Source organism: Tachyglossus aculeatus, chromosome 7, assembly GCF_015852505.1.
Source record: "Tachyglossus aculeatus isolate mTacAcu1 chromosome 7, mTacAcu1.pri, whole genome shotgun sequence".
Taxonomy (NCBI): Eukaryota; Metazoa; Chordata; class Mammalia; order Monotremata; family Tachyglossidae; genus Tachyglossus; species Tachyglossus aculeatus.
Window position 1 is genome coordinate 25269071 of NC_052072.1, and position 26727 is coordinate 25295797.

The 26727-nt window shown below is 46.2% G+C and overlaps 1 protein-coding gene and 1 pseudogene across 2 annotated transcripts in view; both read right to left on the bottom strand.

The window, feature by feature from the left end:
* Positions 1 to 3813: 3813 nt before the first annotated feature.
* MFSD4A (major facilitator superfamily domain containing 4A) overlaps positions 3814 to 26727 on the bottom strand; it is a 56295-nt gene continuing 33381 nt past the window's right edge. The window contains exons 6-12 of one of the 2 annotated variants that reach the window (XM_038749817.1): positions 23569 to 23684; positions 21924 to 22097; positions 18568 to 18715; positions 11745 to 11815; positions 10140 to 10260; positions 7038 to 7092; positions 3814 to 4045 (exon numbers count right to left, since the gene is read on the bottom strand). In XM_038749817.1, the coding sequence (XP_038605745.1) occupies positions 3895 to 4045; positions 7038 to 7092; positions 10140 to 10260; positions 11745 to 11815; positions 18568 to 18715; positions 21924 to 22097; positions 23569 to 23684 (836 nt within the window). In that variant the 3' untranslated portion in view covers positions 3814 to 3894. Of the gene's footprint in view, positions 4046 to 5818; positions 7093 to 10139; positions 10261 to 11744; positions 11816 to 18567; positions 18716 to 21923; positions 22098 to 23568; positions 23685 to 26727 lie in introns of those variants that run through there. The other variant, XM_038749815.1, reaches the window with a different exon arrangement.
* On the bottom strand, positions 12298 to 12372 carry LOC119931136 (annotated as a pseudogene).

Here is a 26727-nt window from a genome sequence, read left to right on the forward strand (position 1 = left end):
TTTTAAAATTTAATGCCTTGCACATTTCAATTTTCTATGTAGTATTTATGTCCACTAGACTGTAAGCTCATTGTGGGCAGGGAACATGTCTGCCAACTCTTGTTTTGTACTCTCCCAAGCATTTAGAAAAGTGCTCTGCACATAGTAAGCACTCAGTAAATACCATTGATTGATATGTCCGTAAGCACTAAATAAATTGGCTCTGATAACGGACTCATTGCTTGCCAACTTTTCAAAACTCAATTCTGTTTTTGATTTTATAGAAGAATCTTAACAAAAACCCATCTGAGACCTCACTTGCTAGCATTGTGAGATTGGGGAACCGGGTTTCTTTCCAAAATCTGATTATCATTTCATCCTAGGCTGTGCCCAATTCATTTAGGTTCCATGCAAGTATTTATACCAGAAACAATGCCCTTAAATGCAAAACTGTGCCTGGGAATTAAAGGAGCTGGGAGATATCCTGGCATTGTGGCCTAATTTAGCTCTGTTAGCTAGAGTTCTGTCAGGTCAGTTTGCAATGGGAAATACCTCAGTGACCTTTGGCTTCTGAGTTCCCCCGAGGGCTCAGGTCCATCTTAGGGGGAGGGCCTGCCCCGGATTGACTGAACCAGACCACCCCGATTTCCATTTAGCGGATTTAAAGCCCAATTTCCGTATAGCTGACCTAAAGCCCCAGATCAAGCGTAGAATTGCCCTGGGGTGGCTTAGGGTTGGGCTAAGTAAGTGCCCATCCTTCCCTCCCCCCCACTGCCCCAGGGGTGGCCCAAAACCACATCTGGAGCCAGACCTGTTGGTTAGGGAGTTTGCCACATGGCATTCATCACTTTATTGAACACCATTTGTGAGCACTATTTTTGTAACTGGAAGCACTTAATGTTTTTCTGTTTCTCACACCCAAAAGCTTTTGAGGATTGGAGAGGGGAGAGTGTCATCATCATTATTATTATAATAGGATTTCTGGAGCTTGTACTTCTTTTGGAAGGGGAAGGGCATAAACCAATTAGCAAGATTGGCTAACTAGGAGGCTTCTTGAGGGTGCTATATTTTGGCTAAAATATTTTTTATAATATACCAGCTTTAAAAGTTGCGCTTTATGAAATGGGTAATATTTTTGGGTTTTGGCTATTGATCGATTGCATAAAAGCTTTGTGAAATATCAGGTTTCTAGTTTTTTTTCTCTTTGTGGCTGACATAGCTGGGTGTTCATCAGCATATGGGGGTGAACTGAACCCCCCTCCAGGACATTTCACCTTTTTTTGTTTGTTTCATGGTGCAGTGTTAACCAGTTGGCCTTATGTTGATTACATTCATTGCTTACATTTATCAGATATTTTATAAACTCTTCCTCTGTGTGTGTGTATATGTATGTATGTTTGAGCGTATGCATGTGCACACACGTGCGTGAGTGTATCTAGCTAAGGTGCATGTACAGTATGTAGAAGTAGAACAGAAATGAATACAGTTAACTCTCAGTTATTCAGGGACTGACTTATCCAGTTTGAGTATTATCTGGATTTGTTGCTTTTAAGCGCTTAGTACAGTGCTTTGCACACAGTGCTCAAATACCATTGATTGCTTATTCTTCTTTTGGCTGACTGCCTTCTGGCAATTTACTCCTTCCGGGAAAGGGAAAATAAACTCAGGCAGTCATGCTCTTTGTTTTAATAACTAACAGGTCGGGGAGGGAGGAAGCTGAACTTTTGACTAAAAGGCGGTCTTCAGGTTATCTGGGGCGCTCCCTTAAAATGCAATGCCTCGCTCAATGACCATGGATAATCGAGAGTTGACTATAAATATAGACTAGAATTTGCAATGCAAGGAATTGACTAATAATTCTCTGTGATCCATGTTGGATCCAAGTAAAGAGCACTTTTGTGACTGCGGAAACTGCTTGGGTGAGAACCAGTTGGGACAGTGAACAGTTATTGGGGAAAAAATGTAGGGCTACAGTTTGTAGGTTCCTGTTGGTTGAATCTCTATGGCATTAGCAGCACATGCGAATATGTCAACAGTCAAAAGTTGGGATAATGGTGTAAAAAGACACAAAAAAACCCATAAAATGAGCTGTTGCCAATCAAAAGACTTGCACTCTTGGTTCACATTCACAAGATCCATGGGGCAGATTCAGAAAAAGTGCACTTCTGCCTTGGAAGTATTATTAGTATACATGTCAGCTCAAATGTTTGAAAATTTATTTTTTTCGGGCATATGCTTTTGTTTGGGGTAGGCGGTAATTTAGAAGTTGTCAGGGAGTGTTCTTCACTCCAACACCCCCCCCACTGCCCCTGCCCATTTTATTGCATTGAAACCAGTACAGAATCAAATCTAGTATGTATAAACATTGCATAAAAATAATGCTCATTTGTAACATAGGTGCATAAATAGCCAAAGTGGAAAATAACTCTTGAAGTGTTATTAATCCTGGTCTTAATTAACCCCACTGTAATTTACATTAGGGAGACCTTCAGAGTATTGAGATAGCCTTTTCAACGAAGCATTCAAATTTAGGGACAACTGAAAATTGACTAAATAACATTCAGTGCTTCTGCAGCTAGAGAAAGAGACAAATTCTGGCTGAAAAATACAGTCTGATGTGGGACGTAAAGGAGTGGCAGGATGGATTGATGAGAATGATTGAGCAGTAAATAGTCCTGAATGTGTTTTATCGGCAGTGATAGCAATTCTGGAAATCGGATGTAGTAGCATTTTGAAGACTTTAAAGGATACGGCTTTCAAAGAAGAAAAAGTAGCCAGTGCCTGGGGTACTTTCCCAAGTGCTTAGTACAGTGCTCTATACACAGTAAGCGCTCAATAAATACCATTGATTGAATCCAGCTAATCCCAATGAGCGGCTGCTCCTGAGTAATCAGGTGACTTTTTTCTATTGCTTAAAGTTTTCTGCAAAAAATAAATCGTATATATGGCATTGTATCTTTTTTTATGGGGATCGGTTTCAGAAAAATATTTTTGTGTAAGAACTGACAGAGGAAATCTGCTTTGTATAATGCAGCTGGCTTTAAAAGGCATTGTAGCAAACTTATTCATGTCAAAAGTCATGCATATCTGTTAATGGATATATGTGCAACCAAACAAGCAAAACAATTGTATTTTTTTAATAAATATTTTTAACAAAAATGTCTTGCATGGATTATTCACTGCCCTTTCCCGCTCTTGTTCATCAGATGAGCTCATCGCAGGCAAGGTAAAACATGAAGCAGCTTAGCATCTTTTCCATGTGGTGTGGTTTGTAGGTTTTGAACTCAAGCAGTATGGCAAATGCAGAATGTTGATGAATTGCCCCATAATAAAAATCAGGGTCCAACCTTGGGGTTATGATAACACATCAGGGGACAAAAGGGAAATTGATCAACTCAGGAATGAAGGCAGAAAAGTTAAGTTGTAGAACTTATGAAATGTCTCTTCTTGTAAATATTCTCCCATTTAGAGCTTCAGTAGGAAGTTTTTGTGCCAGCCAAATGCTTTGTTCTAGTCCCTACAAGTGAACTTATCTGCGATTTTTCCACTCGACTCAATGGCTTCTCCAACAGATTCTTTGAAACAGGAAACCAGACACCCGGTGCGAGTGGTGTGTGAAGTTAAGCTGCTCCAGAACTGAGCTACTTCTGGAAAAATAAGAATTAATAGATCACATCCAAAAAGTAAGTTGCAGTTATCCTCAGTGAAAATAGCAAGAGGAGAAAGAACGTGAAGAACACATGTTGGTGTGCTGCAACCTTACATGGGGAAAAGGAAGGTGACAGCAAGTTGTTTGATATGTGTGTGTGTGTTTTCACACTTGAAGAAGCCACTAATGGTGAAATTCACCTCGGAGTATGTGTGTGTGAGATGTGTGACTGAAAATTGATGTATTTACAAAGAGTTTAGCAATCCTCATTGATTACTCCCAGGTTTTTCCCCATTTAAGTCTCCTGGAACATATATCTCTGGTAGGGAGCAGAGTGATCTGAAGGACAATGGCAATGGAGTGCTGATTGTGCACAGTTTGTTTCGTAAATACTTGAAGATTAAAGAGGTTTCACTTCTGAAAAGAGAAAGCAACAGAGGATTCCTTAATGCCATATACCAACTTGGGGGAAGTATAAGATCTGAGTTCTAGGAGTTGGTGGGATTTCAGTGTTACAGTAAAACTGGCATTTGAGGGGACAGGGTTGGTTCAGAGCATGTCCTTACGTTGTGGACTTTAAGCTCATCATGGGCAGGGAATGTGTCTGTTTTTTTATTGTATTCTTCCAACCGCTTAGTACAGTGCTTTGCACAAAGTAAGAGCTCAATAAGTACAGTTGAATGAAGTTGTGAGACACCGTGCCCAGAGTTCAGGGGAGGGTGGGGAGGGCCCTTCAATCAAGGTGATGATCCAGAGCCACCCTATCTAGCTCTGCTGCAGCACAGCCTGGGAGTCAGAGGACCTGAGTTCTAATCTCCGCTCTGCCACTTCATTCACTCAATCGTATTTATTGAGCGCTTACTGTGTGCAGACCACGGTACTAAGCACTTGGGAAGTACAAATTGGCAACATATAGAGACGGTCCCTACCCAACAATGGACTCACAGTCTAGAATGGGGAGACAGACAACAAAATGAGTAGACAGGTGTCAGTACCATCAGAATAAATAGAATTATAGCTTTATACACACTTACCTGCTTTGTGACTTTGGGCAAGTAACTTAACTTCTCTGTGCTTGTTTCCTCATCTGCAAAATGAGGATTCAATACCTGGGCTCCTTCTACTTGAATGTAAACCCCGCGTGGGATGTGATTATCTCCCCCTTCTAGACTGTGTGCCCACTGTTGGGTAGGGACCATCTCTATATGTTGCCAACTTGTACTTCCCAAACACTTAGTACAGTGCTCTGCACACAGTAAACACTCAATAAATATGATTGATTGAATGAATGAATGATCTTGTATCCATCCCAGCATTTAGTACAGTTCTCAGCAAATCGGTAAGCACTTAAATGCCACTATTATTATTGTCACCTGGCTCTCTTCTCCCCATTTACTCTTCAGAGTTTGACAAGAAAAGTTTTCTTCCAAATTGTCATAACTCACTGATTTTTGAGGGGTGGGCTCCAAAAGACTTTGTTGTTCTCCATCTATGATGATTCTGAGTGGAATTTTTCTGCCTAATTGAACTCTCACCCATTGAAGCCATATTATTATGGGAGAGTCCTGTCTTGTGGTAACATGAAAATTCAAAGATCGTTTTTGCAGCTTGAAAGGATTAAGGTTTTCTCTGCCCTCAAGAATGACACATGCCGCTAAGAGCAGTGAAACTTTCCAAACAACCATAGCTCATGATAGGTAAACTTGGCTAACCTGATTTTAAAAATTTAGCTTGATAGTCCTCCCCCAACCCCACAATCAATCAAGACAGGAAAATTTACCCTGAGGCTCATAGTGCCCCACTCTGAATGCAGTGTGGAAATTGTAACTGGCTAAATAAGGAAAATAAAAAACTTCAGCTGATTTGTGTTTACTAATGAAAGGCAAACATACTGTCAATGAGACTAAACGGGATGCTACTATGGTTTTGGTAGCTAAATTATTTTTAAAACTGAATGTCCTTAGACTTCTCAGATGAGAGTATGACTAACAGCGATACCCCAGGCACTAGATTTCAAAAAGCCAAGTCTGTGGCTCATAATGAATGTGTCTCCTAAGAGTATTTATTACATTTGAACACCTCCCATTAAGCTGCTTATGAGTTCTTAGGCAGAAACTGGCCAAACTGCTACCGCCTCGAGTGTGGAAGAAAGGTTTCTGAAGAGCAAGTGAAACAGGCCAGCAAACAACGCCCTGAGAACCAGAATCACTTTAATCTGAACATTTTCTCTAGACTGTAATTCCTTGTGGGCCGGGAACGTGACAACCAACTCCGTTGTATTGCACCCTACCAAGCACTTAGTACAGGGCTCTGCCCACAGTAAGTGCTCAATAAATACCACCGCTTGATTGATTTAAACATATGCACTCACACATACATACAGAAATTGCAGCTAAACCAATATACAGTTCAGAAGCTATTGTAAAAATCATTCCTTTACAAAAATACATCGAGCACTTATCCTACTCTCATTTTTTGATCCAGCATGGCTACATTCCTTGTTAATAGTACTTGTTGGAAATGCTATATACAGTACCTCTAGCTCTCTACAGGCACCACTTTTTTGTATTGCACTGATTTAACAGCCTTATCTTTTCCTTAGCTAAAGACCTTGCCCTGATTTTGATGTTCTGTGATAAGGGTGAAGCTCTTCTCTGTAGCGGGCACACAGTATAGATTGAGGGTTTATTTTTCACCTCTATCTCCCAGCTACAGCCCTTCACACTAGAGAAAAATAAACATCCAACTTCTCTTTCTTCACTTCAGGTTAATAAATCATGGATTGTACATCTTGGAAACACTGGGATTCAAGTTCACACTGAATTTACCTTCTCATATTTTGAGACCTAAATGAACCCCACAGTTTCTACAAACTGGTTGGTTTCCCTTCAGCAGCACAGGAGACCACTGGATTCTTTCCATGCCCCAAATTGTTAACAAGTCTAAACACACTAACAGCTGTCGAGTGCAGCAGTAAGTAAGCGCTACATCCATGTTAATTTTTAAAAATCACTTTTCTATACCAACCGACAACTACCAATGAGTGTCTTTTGTTTAACTAAAAACTTTGCTGTTCCATTGTTTCAGGTCATTACCCAAGTGACTGCCAAGGGAGACATACCACATATGAACTGTTCAGGAGGCAGCAAGTAATGAGCTCAAATCAAACCCTGGAAGTACAAGGGATTTGGATAGAAAGAGGAGTCAGTCTAAGGTCAAAGAGGCATTGGAGATGATCTGAGCCCTTCCGCCTCCAACACCAGGCCTTCACACCGTCCAAAAATCCAGGGCTGAATTTCACGGTGCTTCATGCCCCGATCTTCCCCAACATTCTTGAGTGGATGGTGCTTTGCCCTGAGAGAGTTGGGGCTCTTCTTTTCCAGCTGCAAAGATTCAGCCAGCGATTTACCTCTGATACGAGAAGTCCGAGCTGTTCACCTCAGCTGCCTTGTCTGGGCCGGTTACTGTGAAAGGAAAATAGCGCAGCCTCCATTATGCCGGGGCTGAAATCCAGTTGGAGAAGGAGTTAGGCCTTTTGTTTCTCCTCCTCTTCCTGTTGGCTGACCTGTTCATTTCCTTGCTCAGTCAGCCAATCTTAATTATCGAGTGATTACTCTGTGTGGAGCTCTGTACTAAGCACTTGGGAGAGTACACCATAATGATAGACACTGGAGTAGGGGACTACAGCCCGTGGGTTGGAAGCCATGTCTTCCTCTTTTTGGAACCACTTGTGGGTCTCAAGCCAATGGAGGGGTGTGGGCGAAAGGTGTTTAAAGGTGCTGCCCTGGCCTTGGGCAAAAGGGGTGGCCACCACCAAGCAGCCCAATAAGGGGTGCCACTATTTGACCCAGCATCAGCCTGGCAACCTACCTAAAAGCCATACAGACAGTGGGTGGCCACTGCGCTCTGTCCAGCTCGCTGCTGCCAGGGGCAGGGATTCACCAGGCAGCCACCTTGGACTCCTTTCTGGGGGCACTGGCCCGCAGAAGGTTGATAAAACAGCAGCAAGACCCAGTGGAAACAGCACAGGCTTGGGAGTCTGAGGACCTGGGTTCTAATTCTGGCTCCACCACTTGTCTGCTCTGTGACCTCGCTTCACTTCTCTGGGCCTCAGTTACCTCAGCCTTAACATGGGGATTTGAGACTGAGTTTCACGTGAGACAGGGATCGTGCCTGATCTTATTGTCTTGTATCTACCCCGTGCTTAGTAGAGCACCTGGTATATAGTAAGTACTTAAATAAGAAAAAAAAAAAAAAGGTGCCTGTGGGCTGGGCTGCTCTTTGAGGCTGGGAGAGGAAAGGTTGAGGGCAGGAGTAGGTTTTAGACACTGACCACGCTGAACTGGAAAGGCACAACTCATCCTCCCAGTCCCATTCCCTCTGCCCCCCCAAAGTCTCCCAAGTAGCACAGCTGAAACCTGTCCTTTACTGCAGTGAGGGGAAGAAGTCCTGCTCCAACCTGAGAACCTGGGCCCAGAACCCTTACCCTTACGGGGAAAAAGGGATTCTCGTCCTCCTGTACTTCATCTGGGAATCTGGATGGTGATAGAGGTGCACTGTCCTCTAGCCTGAAAGCCCCTTCTGGGCAGGAATCGTGCCTAGCTATTGTACTGTACTCTCCCAAGTGCTTAGGACAGTGCTCTGCCCACATTGATTGCACATTGATTCTTGGAGCAAGGAGAATTAAAGGGGAAGAGACTAACTTGGGTCAGTGTCAGGTTGTTACACCACTTTTTTTTTATTTTATGGCACTTGTTAAGTGCTCATTATATAATAATCATAATAATAATGGCATTTATAAAGCATTTACTATGTGCAAAGCACTGTTCTAAGTGCTGGGGAGGTTACAAGGTGATCAGGTTGTCCCATGGGGGGCTCACAGTCTTCATCCCCATTTTACAGATAACAGGCACAGAGAAGTTAAGTGACTCGCCCAAAGTCACACAGCTGACAATTGGCGGAGCTGAGATTTGAACCCATGACCTCTGACTCCAAAGCCCGTGCTCTTTGCATTGAGCCATGCTGCTTCTCTATTATATGCCAAGCATTGTACAGAAGCAGCGTGGCTTAGTGGAAAGAGCACGGGTTTGGGAGTCAGAGGTCATGGGTTCCAATCCCCAGTCTGCCACTTGTCAGCTGTGTGACCTTGGGCAAGTCACTTAACTTCTTTGTGCCTCAGTTACCTCATGTAAAATGGGGATGAAGACTGAGCCCCAAGTGGGACAACCTGATTACCTTGTATATACCCCAGCGCTAGAACAGTGCTTGGCATATAATAAGCGCTTAACAAATATTATCATTATTATTATATTATTACTAAGCTCTGGGGTACATACAAGAGCGCTTAGAACAGTGTTTTGCACATAGTAAGTGCTTAATAAATGCCATCATTTTTCATTCTCTTGTATTTATTGAGCATTTGCTGTGCACAGAGTACTGTACAAAGCGCTTGATAGCAATAAAGAGAGACAATCTGTGCCCACAATGAGCTGCAAACAATCCCTGGGGCTCACTGTTGGAAGGAGGAGGATTTAATCCCCATTTTACAGATGGGGTAACTGAGGCACAAGAAAGTTAAGTGACTGGCCAAAGGTCAGACAGCACGCAACTGGCAGAGCTGGGATTAGAACCCAAGTCCTCCAGCTCCCAGGCCCATGCTCTTTCCATGAGGCCATGCTGCTTTCCTGTTGAGCCCCATATGGAACAAGGACTGCATCTGTCCTGACAGTCTTATACCCCAACACTCAACACAATGCTTGGCACACAGTAAGTCCTTAACAAACCCCACGGTTATTACTCTGTGCCAAGTCCTGGGGCTCACAAGTCTTAGCGGGAAGGAGAACAGGTATTGAATCCTTGTTTGACAGACGAAGAAGTGGAGGCCCAGAGAAGTGTAGTAACTTGCCCAAAGTCTCACAGAAGACAAGTGGGGGAGCTGGGGTTAGAACCCAGGTGTCCCGACCCTCACTAGGCCTCCCTGCTTTTCCCCTGAAGCCAGAGTCTTTCTGAAGTGGCTTGTGAGACTTTTCCTAGGGGTTCAGAGACTGTGACTGCAACTGTGAGACCTCTGCCCCAGAGGAGCCTTTCTGCGCAACTTCGACTAGAGAGTGGAGTTTGGAAGAGGCAGGGGCTCTGAATAGCCCAGATCCTGCCAAACAGGGTCTTGGGCCAACTCCAGAAGACAAGAGGCAGCAGCCCTGAGGGGTTCAGGGGTGTTCTCTGAGCTAGTAAATCCTGGAGCGGGGCGGGGGGGGTGCGGACAGGCAGCCAGCCAGCTCTGTGAAGCCTGTCTCTCGCGGCTGAGAAACTCTGAATCAGACACACAGCTTTCTTCACCCCTCCACTCCCAGCACTGACAATCGCAAGGCAAAGCAGGAAGAGGGAAAGGGAAGCGGCCGAAAAACAAATATTTCCTTGCATTTTGCTTGGAACAGAGGGAGGGAGCTGGCGTGTTAAGCTGGACACCGCTTCCCCGCTTTCCTCCACCCACAGAAAAGAATGCTTCCCTTACCTGATGAGGGCCTAGGGTGCATCCTGTGGAAAAACAGGAGCAAAATGTAGAAGGTAAAAGCCAAACAGCCAAAGATCACCCCACAGACCAGGAAACTGTAGCTGCCCTGTACCTGGATAATCTGCCAAAGGGGAGAAAACACAGACAGACAGACGCAGGCTCATCACCGTCCCCAGGGCCTATTTCATACACGCACAACCTTGTTCTATAAAGCTTCTTTCCAAGGCCCCACATGCATTTTACATGAAATTCGAGCTCCTAACTCCCTCGGGAGAGACGGCAGGGACCCCAGTAGACCGTAAGCTCCTTGTGGTTGGGACTGTGTCTTAACAACTCTATCAATCAATCAATCAATCGTATTTATTGAGCGCTTACTATGTGCAGAGCACTGTATTAAGCGCTTGGGAAGTACAAATTGGCAACACATAGAGACAGTCCCTACCCAACAGTGGGCTCACAGTCTAAAAGGGGGAAGTACAAAAAAAAGTACAAAACTCTACTCTTTTGTACTTCCCCAAATGCCTAGTACAGTGCTCTGCACACATAAGCGCTCAGTAAATACCACTGATTGATTACCCACTTGTTTTGTAATTAAGCAACTTCGGAGAGGAGAAGGGGGCAATGCTAAGATGACCTCTTACGGTCTTAGCCCCCTTTTAGGACTCTAAGACTCCTAGTTTGGTTTGTTGTCTGTCTCCCCCTTCTCGACTGTGAGCCCGCTGTTGGGTAGGGACCGTCTTTATATGTTGCCAACTTGTACTTCCCAAGTGCTTAGTACAGTACTTAGCACACAGTAAGCGCTCAATAAATACGATTGAATGAACGAATGAATAGTTCCCGAATCACCGACCAGGCTTGAAGCAGCATAGAGTAGCGGCTAGAGCTCAGGTTTGGGAGTCAAAAGAATCTGGGCTCTAATCCCAGCTCCTCCATTTGTCTGCTGTGTGACATTGGGCAAATCACTTCTCCGTGCCTCAGTTCCCTCATCTGTAAAATGGGGATTAAGACTGTGAGCCCCCAACCTGATAACCTTGTATCTACCCCAGCGCTTAGAGCTGAACTGCATCAGGTGGATAGGCTCTGCTCTCTGCCTCTGGCCTGCAGGGATAAGAGGCTTCATGGGAGGAAAAGGGGCCACTGACCTGAGCCTTATCATCATCCTCTGTCTCATGAACTGAAAACAGAGCAGACTTTAGGACAACTAGACAGACCCTCGAGTAGGGGATTTTTTTCCCAGGCTGGCTGCCCTCTTTGCAGAACAGCCCTGCAGGCTGGAAACGAGAGACCACAGCTGGAAGTAACTCGGCAAACAGAATGGCATTCCCACATGTCAGCTGGCCCCTCTCCCTGACCATCCTCTTGTTTGTTCTCGCCTTTCCCATGCCTCCCCTCCCTGCTCCAGCTCCCACTTCCCATCCCCAGGTCACCAGGCAGCCTCTGCCCGGAGCAGGATGGGGAGCGGGTGGGGTTTGCCAAGCTCGAGGTGGGTAGGGGCCCCTTTGGGAAATTCGGGCAAGCTCTGCTGAGCTTCAGAAGAGAGTCAGTAGGAATTTCTTGTACTTAAGCCAGAATTCTCATATGCACTCAATAGGCTTTCCCACTTACCGAACCTACTAGCATCTGCAGTACCATTTCACCAATGCCTGCTCCTGTCACCAACACAGTTGTAGCACAGCCTGGCATGAGGAAAAAATTTAAAAAAAGCTTTGGTTTTACAGCAAGTGGGCAAAGTTCCCCCATGGAAGCTGGGTTTTTACTTCCGTCCACCCTCAATCAGTCAAATGTATTGAGCACTTACTGGATGCAGAACAATATTCTACTAAGCACTTGGGACTGTACATACAACGGAGTTCATTCAGTCAATCATATTAATTGAGCACTTACTGTGTGCAGAGCACTGTGCTAGGCGCTTGGGAAGTACAAGTTGGCAACGTATAGAGACGGTCCCTACCCAACAACGGGCTCACAGTCTAGAAGGGGGAGACAGACAACAAAGCAAAACATGTAGACAGGTGTCAAAATAGAACAAATAGAATTATAGCTATAATGCACATCATTAACAAAATAAATAGAATAGTAAATATGTACCAGCAAAATAGAGTAATAAATCTGTACAAATATATACGAGTGCTGTGGGGAGGGGAAGGAGGTGGGGTGGGGGGATGGGGATCTCACTTTCGATCTCACTTCTCTAGTCACATCCTACAGAAATGATCCCTGAAAGTATAGACACGTTCCCTGCCCTAAAGGAGCTCACAGTCTGGAGGAGCAGAGAGACATTTATGGACTCTCCCAAGCACTAAATACAGTGCTCTGCACACGGTAAATGCTCAGTAAATACAACTGAATGAACATTGATATAAGGAAATAAATGATGGATACGTACATAAGCATTATGGGGCTGAGGGAGGGGTGAATAAAGGGAGCAAATCAGGGTGACGTAGAAAGGAGTGGAAAAAGATGAAATGAGGGCTTAGTTAAGGAAGGCCTCTGAGAGGAGATGCACCTTTAATAAGGTCTTGAGGGTGAGGAGAGCAACTGTCTGTTAGATATTCAGATTTAAGAGGGAGAGAGAGAGATTAGTATAAATAAATGAGCGATTTATATTATATAATTTAAATAATAATAATATTAATTGTTAATGTTTACTAGATGCCAAGCACTGTATTAAGCTCGAGTGCATTTAATACTAGTAGATCAGACACAGTCTCGGTCCTACATGGGGCTCACAGTCTAAGTAGGAGGGACAACTGATATTGAATCTCCCATTTTACAGATCAAGAAACGGCAGCACAGAGGTGACTTGACCAAGGTCACACAGTGGGTAAATAGTTGTAGAAGTGATAGTATCAATCAATCAATCGTATTTATTGAGTGCTTACTATGCGCAGAGCACTGTACTAAGCACTTGGGAGAGTACAATACAATAGAATTAGCAGGCACATTCCCTGCCCATGAGGAGCTAAGTCTAGAGGGGGAGATCATCATCATCAATCATATTTATTGAGCACTTACTGTGTGCAGAGCACTGTACTAAGCGCTTGGGAAGTACAAATTGGCAACATATAGAGACAGTCCCTACCCATCAGTGGGCTCACAGTCTAAAAATCAATATGAATACATAAGTAATTTATAATATATAATTTAAAGATATGTACATCAGTGCTGGGAGGTAGGGTTTGGGGCAAATATCAAGTGTCCAAAAATCACAGATTAAAGTGCATAGATGATGCAGAATAATAATAATAATGATGGTATTAGTTAAGCGCTTACTATGTGCAAAGCACTGTTCTAAGTGCTGGGGAGGATACGAGGTGATCAGGTTGTCCCACATGGGGCTCACAATCTTCATCCCCATTTTACAGATGAGGGAACTGAGGCCCAGAGAAGATAAGTGACTTGCCCAAAGTCACACAGCTGACAAGTGGCGGAGTCGGGATTTGAACCCATGACCTCTGACTCCAAAGCCCGTGCTCTTTCCACTGACGCTGCTTCTGCCTTCTGAGAAGGCAGAAGGTGAGCCAGGGAAAAGAGGGAAGGCCTCAGCACCCAGGCATATGAGTGTAATTGGTGGAACATTCAATTTAAAAAATAATGATTCCACAGTTGTCTGTGGCTATTTCTACACCCATCTCCCCTGAAGAGGGTAAGTCCCTCGTGGGCAGGAATCACATCTTGCGCTATTCTTACAGTTCCCCAATGCTTAATGCAATTCATTGCAATGAATAGGAGCCCAATAAATACCACCTCAACGCTCTGAAGTGTAAGGTGGGAGAGTTGTTCCCTTTTCGGCTTCTAGACTAGAAGTCTAGTGACTAGACTGTAAGCTCGTTGTGGGAAGGAAATGTGTCTACCAACAGTGGAAAGCAGTGGGGCCTGCTTTCCACTGCTCTGCTCTGTGACCTTAGGCAAGTAACTTGTACTTCCTAAGCGCTTAGTACAGTGCTCTGCACACAGTAAGCGCTCAATAAATACGATTGAATGAATGAGTGAACTTCTCTGTGCCTCACTTACCTCATCTATAAAATGGGGATTAAGCCTGTGAGCCCCACGTGGGCCATGGACTGTATTCAACTTGATTAGCTTGTATCTTCTAGACTGTGAGCCCACTGTTGGGTAGGGACCGTCTCTATATGTTGCCAACTCGTACTTCCCAAGCGCTTAGTACAGTGCTCTGCACACAGTAAGTGCTCAATAAATATGATTGAATGAATGAATGAACTTCTCTGTGCCTCACTTACCTCATCTATAAAATGGGGATTAAGACTATGAGCCCCACGTGGGCCATGGACTGTATTCAACTTGATTAGTTTGTATCTTCTAGGACTGTGAGCCCGCTGTTGGGTAGGGACCGTCTCTATATGCTGCCAACTTGTACTTCCCAAGCGCTTAGTACAGTGCTCTGCACACAGTAAGCGCTCAAAAAATATGATTGAATGAATGAGTGAACTTCTCTGTGTCTCACTTACCTCATCTATAAAATGGGGATTAAGACTGTGAGCCCCACGTGGGCCATGGACTGTATTCAACTTGATTAGCTTGTATCTTCTAGACTGTGAGCCCACTGTTGGGTAGGGACCGTCTCTATATGTTGCCAACTTGTACTTCCCAAGCGCTTAGTACAGTGCTCTGCACACAGTAAGCGCTCAACAAATCTGAATGAATGAATGAATGAATCTACCCCAGCTCTTAGTACAGCGCCTTGTATATGGTGCCTAACAAATACCATAAAAAACAAAAACAAAACTCTGTTGTACTGTACTCTCTCGAGCACTCAGTACAGTGTTTTTTACACAGTAAGTGCTCAATAGATGCCGGTGATTGATTCTAGAGAGACCCAATGGGTCTTGGACATTTTAAAAAGAGCTTTCCGCCTCCATGTTTTTTCTCCATTTCTTCTTCAGTTTCTTATTCTGCTTTGCCTTCCCACCTTCTGGCTCATTTACTGCTCGACAACAGGTCCTTTGGAGCCGAGGCAGGAAAAATAAGAATGAGTCCCTCATCGTGCCTTGTTAGTAGCTTTGATGGAAAGGTGGGTTGACGAAATACATTAAAACCGGTCATTCAGATAGATTTTGGGTTGATGCACAGTTTCACCACAGGGTATATATTCACTACACATCCTGACTAGGACTCAGGTCGGGAATAATAATAATGATAATTGTGGTATTTGTTAAGTGCTTATCATGTGCCAGGTGCTGTTTGAAGCGCTGGGGTGGATACAAGCAAATAATAATAATAATAATGGTATTTATTAAGTGCTTACTATGTGCAAAGCACTGTACTAAGCACTGGGGAGGTTACAAGGTGATCAGGTTGTCCCATGGGGGGGCTCACAGTCTTAATCCCCATTTTACAGATGAGGTAACTGAGGCCCAGAGAAGTTGTGATTTGCCCAAATCAGTCAATCACATTTATTGAGCACTTACTGCGTGCAGAGCACTGTACTAAGCGCTTGGGAAGTACAAATTGGCAACATATAGAGACAGTCCCTACCCAACAGTGGGCTCACAGTCTAAAGTCACACAGCTGACAATTGGCGGAGCTGGGATTCGAACCCATGACCTCTGACTCCAAAGCCCATGCTCTTTCCATGGAGCCACGCTGCTTCTCTAATCGGGTTGGACACAGTCCCTGCCCCACAGGGGGCTCCCAGTCTCCATCCCCATTTTACAGGTGAGGTAACTGAGGCCCAGAGAAGTGAAGTGACTTGGCCAAGGTCACGGAGCAGACAAGTGGCGGAGCTGGGAGGAGAACCCACGACCTTCTGACTCTCAGGGAATTATGGGGAACGTTCTTCCGAACATGCAGGTCAGCAAAGTAGCGGAAGAAACCACTTGTGGGCTCATGGTGGCTTTGTGTGGACAGCGTGAGTTGTCCTTAATCATCATCATCATCAATCGTATTTATTGAGCGCTTACTATGTGCAGAGCACTGTACTAAGCGCTTGGGAAGTACAAATTGGCAACATATAGAGACAGTCCCTACCCAACAGTGGGTTCACAGTCTAAAAGGGGGAGACAGAGAACAAAACCAAACATACTAACAAAATAAAATAAATAGGATAGATATGTACAAGTAAAATAAATAGAGTAATAAATATGTACAACGATATATACATATATACAGGTGCTGTGGGGAAGGGAAGGAGGTAAGATGGGGGGGATGGAGAGGGGGACGAGGGGGAGAGGAAGGAAGGAGCTCACTCTGGGAAGGCCTCCTGGAGGAGGTGAGCTCTCAGCAGGGTCTTGAAGGGAGGAAGAGAGCTAGCTTGGCGGATGGGCAGAGGGAGGGCGTTCCAGGCCCGGGGGAGGACGTGGGCTGGGGGTCGATGGCAGGACAGGCGAGAACGAGGCCTAACGGTGAGGAGATTAGTGGCAGAGGAGCGGAGGGTGCGGGCTGGGCTGGAGAAGGAGAGAAGGGAGGTGATGTAGGAGGGGGCAAGGTGATGGACTGCCTTGAAGCCCAGGGTGAGGAGTTTCTGCCTGATGCGCAGATTGATTGGTAGCCATTGGAGGTTTTTGAGGAGGGGAGTAATATGCCCAGAGCGTTTCTGGACAAAGATAATCCGGGCAGCAGCATGAAGTGTGGGGTTAAGTGGTGCAAAGCCCGCTATGTACGAGAACTGGAGAGATTGGAGTGTCAATGAACCTCTCTCCCTGGCCCCCAGAAGCGTGGGGAGTTGGGGGCCTGCAGTCTGGCCTTTCATCTTCTCCGCTCACTGTTTTTCTCAGTTCCTTCCCTCTCTCAACCCTGTGAGACCCCCTAGTTATGTGATTCCCCACCCTCAAGTGGCCCTCCTTTCCTCTTCTCCCCCTCCCCTCTGTGTCACCCTGATTTGCTCCCTTTATTAATCCCTCCCTCAGCCCCAACAGCACTTACGTACAGCTCCTTAATTTACAGTCCCTCAAGACTGTAAACTCGTTGTGGGCAGGGAATGGGTTTATTTATTGCTATATTGTACTCTCCCAAGCACTTAGTACAGGGTTCTGCCCCCCGTAAGTGCTCAATAAATGATTGAATTATTTATTCATATTAATTAATAATAATAATGGCATTTATTAAGCGCTTACTATGTGCAAAGCACTGTTGTCAGTGCTGGGGAGGTTACAAGGTGATCAGGTTGTCCCACGGGGGGCTCACAGTCTTAATCCCCATTTTACAGATGAGGTAACTGAGGCATAGAGAAGTTAAGTGACTTGCCCAAAGTCACACAGCTGACAATTGGCAGAGCCGGGATTCAAACCCATGACCTCTGACTCCAGAGCCCGTGCTTTTTCCACTGAGCCACGCTGCTTCTCATTACTGTCTACCCCTCTAGACTGTAAGCTCATTGTGGGCAGGGACTGTGTCTATCAACTCTGCTATATTGTGCTCTCCCAAGCACTTTGTACAGTGCTCTGCACACAGTGAGTACTCAATAAGGAGGCCTTCCCAGACTGAGCCCCCTTTTCCCTCTTCTCCTCCCCATCCCCCCCACCCTACCTCCTTCTCCTCTCCACAGCACCTATACATATGTTTGTACAGATTTTTTGAAGAAGCAGCGTGGCTCAGTAGAAAAGAGCCCGGGCTTTGGAGTCAGTGGTCATGGGTTCAAATCCCGGCTCTGCCAACTGTCAGCTGTGTGACTTTGGGCAGGTCACTTCACTTCTCTGTGCCTCAGTTCCCTCATCTGTCAAATGGGGATTGACTGTGAGCCCTCCGTGGGACAACCTGATTACCTTGTATCCCCCAGTGCTTAGAACAGTGCTTTGCACATAGTAAGTGCTTAATAAATGCCATTATTATTATTTTTTTTTTTACTCTATTTTACTTGTACATATTTACTATTCGGTTTATTTTGTTAATGATGGGCATCTAGCTTTATTTCTATTTATTCTGATGACTTGAAACCTGTCCACATGTTTTGTTTTGTTGTCTGTCTCCCCGCTTCTAGACTGTGAGCCCCTTGTTGGGAAGGGACCATCTCTAGATGTTGCCAACTTGTACTTCCCAAGCGCTTAATACAGTGCTCTGCACACAGTAAGCACTCAAGAAATACGATTGAATGAATGAATGAATAAATACAACTGATTGATTGAGCCGCTCACCAAGGCTGTAAACTCCTTGAGGGCAGGGAGCGCTTCTACCAACTCTTCTGTAGTGTACTCTCCCAATTAATCAATCAGTCGTATTTATTGAGCACTTACTGTGTGCAGAGCACTGTACTAAGTGCTTGGGAAGTACAAGTTGGCAACATATAGAGACAGTCCCTACCCAACAGTGGGCTCACAGTCTAAAAGCTCTCCCAAGTGCTTAGCTTGATGCTCTGCGCACAGTTGAGCACTGAATAGATACCATTTGATTGACCCAAGTGATTGAAGAGAGATTTGGAGACCCCCTTCCCAGCCCTTCCCACCCTGGCTTTCCTTGGCTCCCCTAAACTGACCTTTATACTGAAGGATATCTTCTGTGTAGGCCAGCATGCTGGGGAAGGTGCTGCTGAGAAAAAGCCCCAGGAAGGCCGTCCCCACAAACAGGAAGATGATACTGGAGGAGAAAATGAGTAGCAGCAAGAAAGTCCCCACAACGCCGACCTGAAACAGCAGAGACATGGTGGGCGTCAGCCCAGGCCGGAGGTGACCTTGAGGAGCTGGTGCGGAGAGTCGCTAAGCAGCAAGACTTAAAAACCTCGCGGCCTAGTGGAAGTAGCAACGGCCTGGGAGTCGGAGGACCTGGGTTCCAATCCTGGCTCCCCCATTTGACTGCCATATGACCTGGGTCAAGTCACTTCACTTCTGTGCCTCAGTTCACTCATCTGTAAAATGGGGATTAAGACTGGGAGCCCCATGTGGGATGGGGGCAGTGTCCAACCTGATTATCTCGAATCTACCCCAGCATTTAATAGAGTACCTTGCATATAATAAGCATGAAAAAAAGGAAAAGAGGAGAGAGGAGAGGAGAGAGAAGAGGAGAGAGGAGGGGAGGAGGGGGAGATGAGAGGGGAGAAGAGAGGAGGGGAGGAGGGGGAGATGAGAGGGGAGGGAAGGGGAGGGAAGGAGAGGAGAGGTGAGGGGAGGGGAGGGGAGGAGAGGGAGGAGAGAGGGAGAGGAGGAGGAGAGGAGGAGGAGAGGAGAAGGAGAGGAGAAGGAGAGGAGAAGGAGAGGAGAAGGAGAGGAGAAGGAGAGGAAGAGGAGAGGAAGAGGAGAGGAGAAGGAGAGGAGAAGGAGAGGAGAGGAAAGGAGAGGAGAGGGGAGAGGAGAGAGGAGGGGACAGGACAGGAGAGCAGCAGAGACAGGAGAGGATAAGAGAGGAGAGCAGAAGAGAGGAGAGGAGAGAGGAGAGAGAAGGGGAGAGGAGGGCAGGGGAGAGGAGAGGACAGGAGATGACAGGACAGGAGATGAGAGCAGAGGACAGGACAGGAGACAGGAGAGGAGAGGAAAGGGGAGGAGAGCAGAGGGGAGGGGAGGCAGAAAAGAAAACAATAAGCCTGAAGAGCCCAGATCCGGACTTCTCTGAAGTCATGCCACCTTAGAGTCTGTGTGATGCACAAACATCAATATGATCAACCCTGCTCATAACTAAAGTTATTCCATTCCAGACCTACATCATATGTATGAGCTGAACCCCAAGTGGCCTGTTTGAGCCCCTTCCTGTGATTCGATCTGTGATGACCAAAAAGCCCAGTCTCTTTCCTCCCAGTCAACTCACGGCTAGCTAGGGTGGGAGAGGGAATTAGGCCTTCTTTCTCAATCAAAGGCTCACAAGGGGCCGTGCTTCTGGCCCTCTCGGATCCAGCAGGGGGCGCTACCACGTTGGCGTTGGCGATTCATTCATTCATTCATTCAATCCTATTTATTGAGCGCTTACTGTGTGCAGAGCACTGGACTAAGCGCTTGGGAAGTACAAGTTGGCAACATCTAGAGACGGTCCCTACCCAACAGCGGGCTCACAGTCTAGAAGGGGGAGACAGACAACAAAACATATAAACCAAATAAAATAAATAGAATATGTACAAGTAAAATAAATAAGTCGAGTAACAAATATGTACATGTATATATATACACATATATATAGGTGGTGTGGGGAGGGGAAGGGTGTAAGGCGGGGGGATGGGAAGGGAGAGGAGGGGGAGAGGAAGGAGGGGGCTCAGTCTGGGAAGGCCTCCTGGAGGATGTGGCCGAAAAGGAAGAAATCATCATCATCAATCGTATTTATTGAGCGCTTACTATGTGCAGAGCACTGTACTAAGCGCTTGGGAAGTACAAATTGGCAACATATAGAGACGGTCCCTCTGGTGAAATTTTGATGTCCAAAGTACTTAGAAGAGATAATCTAATCATTTGGGCTTGAAAAATCACGGTAATGTTTCCTTAGAAAGTCCAAGTTTTAATCTCCATGTTGAATGGTTTTCCCAGACGATCTTTCTGGGCAGTCCTTTGTGAGTTTAAGCCATTTCTTCAAAGCCTAAATAATCCAAGATCATCTTAAAGAGAGGCAGGCAAGTTCCACTTAAAGCATAAACAGTAACCCAAGAACCTCAGAGTGAGGTCTCTACTGTTATTCACGTAGGTCTTTCAGTGTCTAAGAAAACCCTCGAGCCAAAACTGGCATCCTTACAGGGTAACAAAGCTAAGCACAGAGAAAGGTCATGCAGTAAGGCTAGGAATCAAAGAAAACTAGAATCCAGGGATTTGTAGCCCATCGTTTAAGGTCCTGAGCAGGGAGGCGAATGGGTTGCAAGGTCCACCTGGTTGCCTTTTCCTTTCTTCAATTTGAGATCCAACATGAAACATGGAGGAGCCATTACCAGCAGGGCAGGGGTAGCGACCAAAGTGCTGCCACTGAAAGTCAGCATGAACTGAAGCCACACAACGGGCTACCTGCTCCCCGCCTCCTCAGGAAGGTTTGCTGCTGCCTTTGACCTACCCCTTTTTCTTCAGTTCTCTCCCACCCCAGTCTTTTTGGTTGTAATAATTATAATAATAAAAATGGTATTTGTTAAGCGCTTACTACGTGCCAAGCACTGTACTAAGAGCTGGGGTGGATACAAACAAATCGGGTTGGACACAGTCCCTGTCCCACATGGGGCTCATAGTCTCAATCCCTATTTTACAGATGAGCGTCAACAACCGTGAGCCCACTGTTGGGTAGGGGCCGTCTCTATCTGTTGCCAACTTGTACTTCCCAAGCGCTTAGTACAGTGCTCTGCACACAGTAAGCGCTCAATAAATACGATTGAATGAATGAATGAATGACTGGAGGTTCTGGAGGAGTGGGGAGACAGCGACTGAACGGTTTTGGAGAAAAATTCCCAGACTGAGCCCCCTCCTTCCTCTCCCCCAACCCATCCCCCCTGCCTTACCTCCTTCCCCTCCCCACAGCACCTGTATACATGTATATATGTTTGTACATATTTATTATTCTATTTACTTATTTATTTTACTTGTACACATTTATTCTATTTATTTTATTTTGTTAATATGTCTCGTTTTGTTGTCTGTCTCCCCCTTCTAGACTGGGAGCCCGCTGTTGGGTAGGGACCGTCTCTATATGTTGCCAACTTGTACTTCCCAAGTGCTTAGTCCAGTGCTCTGCACACAGTAAGCGCTCAATAAATACGATTGAATGAATGAATGAGGTAACTGAGGACCAGAGACGTGAAGTGTCTTGCCCAAGGTCACCCAGCAGACAAGTGGCAGAGCTGGGATCACATCATGGATGCATTCCATGCCCAGTGAAATACCTGAACTCATCCCTGATCCCCTGGGTGCCGGAAATGTTGGGGGAGGAGGGGCTACTCACCACGTTGATGAGGACCATGGTCGCTGGCTTCAGCCTGTAGGAGATGGGGATGGAGAGGAGACGTCCTAGGGTGATGAAGCCCCAGAAGAGGCTGGGGAGGTAACCAGCCACCTTGTGTCCCACAGAGAGTGGCTCTTCCACGGCATAGCTGTACACAAACCCAGAGTACTCGCCCTGTGGACACACGCCAGGATACGCTGGCTGAAGGCGGGCAGGGAGGAAGGGAAGAAGAGGGGGACATGTCCCTTCCTTTCACTTTGCACCTCCACTGTCAGATGAGGAATCCTCAACCAATCAATCCTATTTATTGAGCACTTACTGTGTGCCGAGGCCTTCCCAGACTGAGCCCCTTCCTTCCTCTCCCCCTCGTCCCCTTCTCCATCCCCCGCATCTTACCTCCTTCCCTTCCCCACAGCACCTGTATATATGTTTGTACATATTTATTACTCTATTTATTTATTTTACTTGTACCTATCTATTCTATTTATTTTATTTTGTTAGTATGTTTGGTTTTGTTCTCTGTCTCCCCCTTTTAGACTGTGAGCCCACTGTTGGGTAGGGACCGTCTCTATATGTTGCCAACTTGTACTTCCCAAGCGCTTAGTACAGTGCTCTGCACACAGTAAGCGCTCAACAAATATGATTGATTGCCGAGCACTATACTAAACACTTGAGGGAATAGATAGGTTAGTTGATACATTTCCTGCCCACAAGGAGTTTACAAGTCTACAGGGGGAGTTTAAGGTTCTGGGGACCATTGTTGAGAGGGAAATGGGGCAGGACCTCAGAGCCCTGCAGGGGCAGAGTAAATAATAATAATAATAAAATAATAATAATAATAATAATAGTATTTGTTAAGTGCTTACTATAGGTCAAGCACTGTTCTAAGCACTGGGGTAGATACAAGCTAATCAGGTTGGACACAGTCCCTACTCCGCATGGGGCTCACAGTCTTAATCTCTACAGATGAGGTAACTGGTGCCCAGAGAAGTGAAGTGACTTGCCCAAGGTCACACAGCACACAAGCGACGGAGTTGGGATTAGAACCCGGGTCCTTCTTACTCCCAGGTCCGTGCTCTATCCACTAGGCCACGCTGCTTCCATAGGCCGGTGCCAGGGCTCCCTCTACTAGAGCTCCCAGACTGAGCCCCTTCCTTCCTCTCCCCCTCATCCCCTTCTCCATTCCCCCCATCTTACCTCCTTCCCTTCCCCACAGCACCTGTATATATGTATATATGTTAGTACATATTTATTACTCTATTTTACTTGTACCTATCTATTCTATTTATTTTATTTTGTTAGTATGTTTGGTTTTGTTCTCTGTCTCCCCCTTCTAGACTGTTAGCCCACTCCTGGGTAGGGACTGTCTCTATATGTTGCCAGCTTGTACTTCCCAAGCGCTTAGTACAGTGCTCTGCACACAGTAAGCGCTCAATAAATACAATTGATTGATTGGGCGGAGAAGGCCAAGACCTTTCCTTTCACCATACACCGAGAGGGGCCGACCAGACCCCCCTCACGGTCCAAAGTGTTGTGGGGCAAGAAGCCGAAGCAGACCCAAAGCCACGTGTCTGTAACCGTTCGGGTTCAAGGGAAAGGGACCTTCCAATTCCCCGGAGCCCCTTGCCGCCCTCAGCCTACTCACCGTGATCCCGTCCGTCATGAACAGGACCAAGGCTCCGGCGATGTGGATGGCGAAGTAGGAATACGGGGCCCCTTTGAAGTTTTGGCTTTGGCAACAGCTGAACAGGTCGTCGTGCCCTGGAGGAGCGGGACAGAGTACGCCGGGGTGGGACTCCCTACTTCCAGGTGGCTCCCCGACTCTCCCCTCGGCAGGAGGGAGGCTGGGCATCTCTCCCTTGCTGAACGGACTAAACCCACCCTGAGCATCCCCCAGCCCTAGATCTGGATCCCCATTTTCGTCTCCCTGCAGAGTGGAGGAGGGGGACACAAGTCAATCTCTCCTCCCTGCAGAGTGGAAGTGCAGAGAGGTTATTAATCATCATCATCGTCATCATCATCATGATATTTAAGTGCTTAATACGTGCCAAGCACTGTACTAAGCACTAGGGTAGACACAAGAGCCACACGGGGCTCACAGTCTAAGTGGGAGGGAGTCTTTTAGACTGTGAGCCCACCGTTGGGTAGGGACCGTCTCTATTTGTTGCCAATTTGTACTTCCCAAGCGCTTAGTACAGTGCTCTGCACACAGTAAGCGCTCAATAAATACGATTGATGATGGTGATGATGATGAGGGAGGTCAGGTATTCAATCCCCATTTTGCAGATGAGAAAGCTGAGGCACAGAGAAGGTGAGTGGCTTGTCCAAGGTCACACAGCAGGGAAGCGGTGAAGAAGGGATTAGAGAAGTGGTGTGGCCTAGCGGAGGGAGCACTGGCCCGGGAGTCAGGAGGGCCTGGGTTCTAATCCCAGCTCTGCCACTTGTCTGCTGTGTGACCTTGGGTGAGTCATTTCACTTCTCGGTGCCTCAGTAACTTCATCTGTGTAATGGGGATTAAGACCGTGAACCCCATGTGGGACTGGGATTGTGTCCAACCCGATTAGAGAAGCAGCGTGGCTCAGTGGCAAGAGCCCGGGCTTGGGAGTCAGAGGTCGTGGGTTCTAATCCTGGCTCCGCCACTTGAAAGTCGTGTGACTTTGGGCAAATCACTTCACTTCTCTGTGCCTCAGTTACCTCATAGCTGTAAAATGGGGATTGAGACTCTGTGAGCCCACTGTTGGGTAGGGACCGTCTCTATATGTTGCCAACTTGTACTTCCCAAGCGCTTAGTACAGTGCTCTGCACGCAGTAAGCGCTCAATAAATACGATTGAATGAATGAGCCCCACCTGGGACAGGGACTGTGTCCAACCCAATTTGCTTGCCAGCGCTTAGTACAGTGCCTGGCACAGAGTTAAGTGCTTAACAAATACCATTATTATTATAATTATTTGCTTGTACTTACCCCAGAGCTTAGTACAGTGTCTGGCACATAGTAACCATTTAACAAATACCACAGTTAGTTACAACCCAGGTCCTCTGAGTATCAGGCCTGTGCTCTTTCCACTAGGTCGCTTAGTACAGTGTCTGGCACATAGTAAGCGCTTAACAAATACCACAGTTAGTTACAACCCAGGTCCTCTGAGTATCAGGCCTGTGCTCTTTCATTCATTCATTCAATCGTATTTATTGAGCGCTTACTGTGTGCAGAGCACTGTACTAAGCGCTTGGGAAGTACAAGTCAGCAACAGAGACGGTCCCTAACCAACAACGGGCTCTGAGGGACTGGGAGAGAGATGGTGATGAGAGACTATGAGAGACTGAGGGACTGTGAGAGGATGAAAAAGACTGTGAGAGAGATGAGAGACTGACAGAGAGACTGCAAGAAGATAAAGGAGAGACTGAGAGACACAGACACTGTGAGAGGATAAGAGAGACACAGAGATTGAGAGAAACTGTGAGACAGTGAGAGACTGAGGGACAGAGAGAGATGGTGATGAGAGACTATGAGAGACTAAGAGTGAATGACAGAGAGACAGAGAGAAATGAGAGACTAAGACAGAGAGGCGTGAGGGGATAAAGGAAAGACAGAGAGACACTGTGAGACAGAGAGACTGAGAGGATAAGAGATAAGACTGAGACTGAGAGACTGTGAGTCTGTGAGAGACAGAGACTGAGAGGGAACAGAGAGACTGTGAGAGACACTATGAGAAAAACTGACAGAGACAGAGAGAAACTGTGAGAGACAGAGACAGAGACACTGAGAGACAGATTGAGAGTGAGATGCTGAGAGACTTGAAAGAAACTAAGACAGAGAGAAATGAGAAAGAGATGGAGAAACTGAGAGACAGAGACTGAGAGACTGTAAAACTGAGAGGCAGAGGGAGAGACAGAGACTGAAAGACTATGAGAGAAACTGAGGCAGAATATGAAAGACAGAGACTGAGAGGCTGACAGAGACTGTGGGAGACAGAGACTAAGGGGGAGAGACAGACTGAGAGACTGAAACTAGGCCACGCCGCTTCCCGGTGTTAAGATACGGTTAAGCTATGAGCTCACGATCTAATGGTCAGGAGAAGGCACCCTGACTTCTAGTAAGGTTTCTCCATCCCTTCCAAGAGAGGGGCAAGGAGCTCAGAGCCAGTGACCCCCAGCCCCTGCTCCCCAATCCCCAGCCCAGGCGGTAAAACTCCTCTCTGACCTGCAATCCCATTTCACTCCTGCTACCAGCCTCACTTATACTTGCTTAGAGAAGCAGTGTGGCTCAGTGGAAAGAGCCTGGACTTTGGAGTCAGACGTCATGGGCTCAAATCCTGGCTTCTCACTTAGCTGTGTGACTTGGGGCAAGTCACTTCACTTCTCTGGGCCTCGGTTACCCCATCTGTAAAGGACAACCTGATCACTCCTCAGCGCTTAGGACAGTGCTTTGCACGTAGTAAGCGCTCAATAAATGCCATTATTATTATTATTATTGTTACCCACACCGGGCAGCGTGGGATCAGAGGACTGTTTAAATGGGAACAATAATAACGATGGGATTTGTTAAGCGCCAACTATGTGCCAAGCACTGTTCTAAGCACTGGGGGGGATACATGGTGATCAGGTTGTCCCACGTGGGGCTCACAGTCTTAATCTCCATTTTACAGATGAGGGAACTGAGGCACAGAGAAGTGAAATGACTTGCCCAAAGTCACACAGCTGACAAATGGCCGAGCAGGGATTAGAACCCATGACCTCTGACTCCCAAGCCCGTTGTCTTACTCTATTACTCTATTGATTTTACTTGTACATATTTACTATTCTAT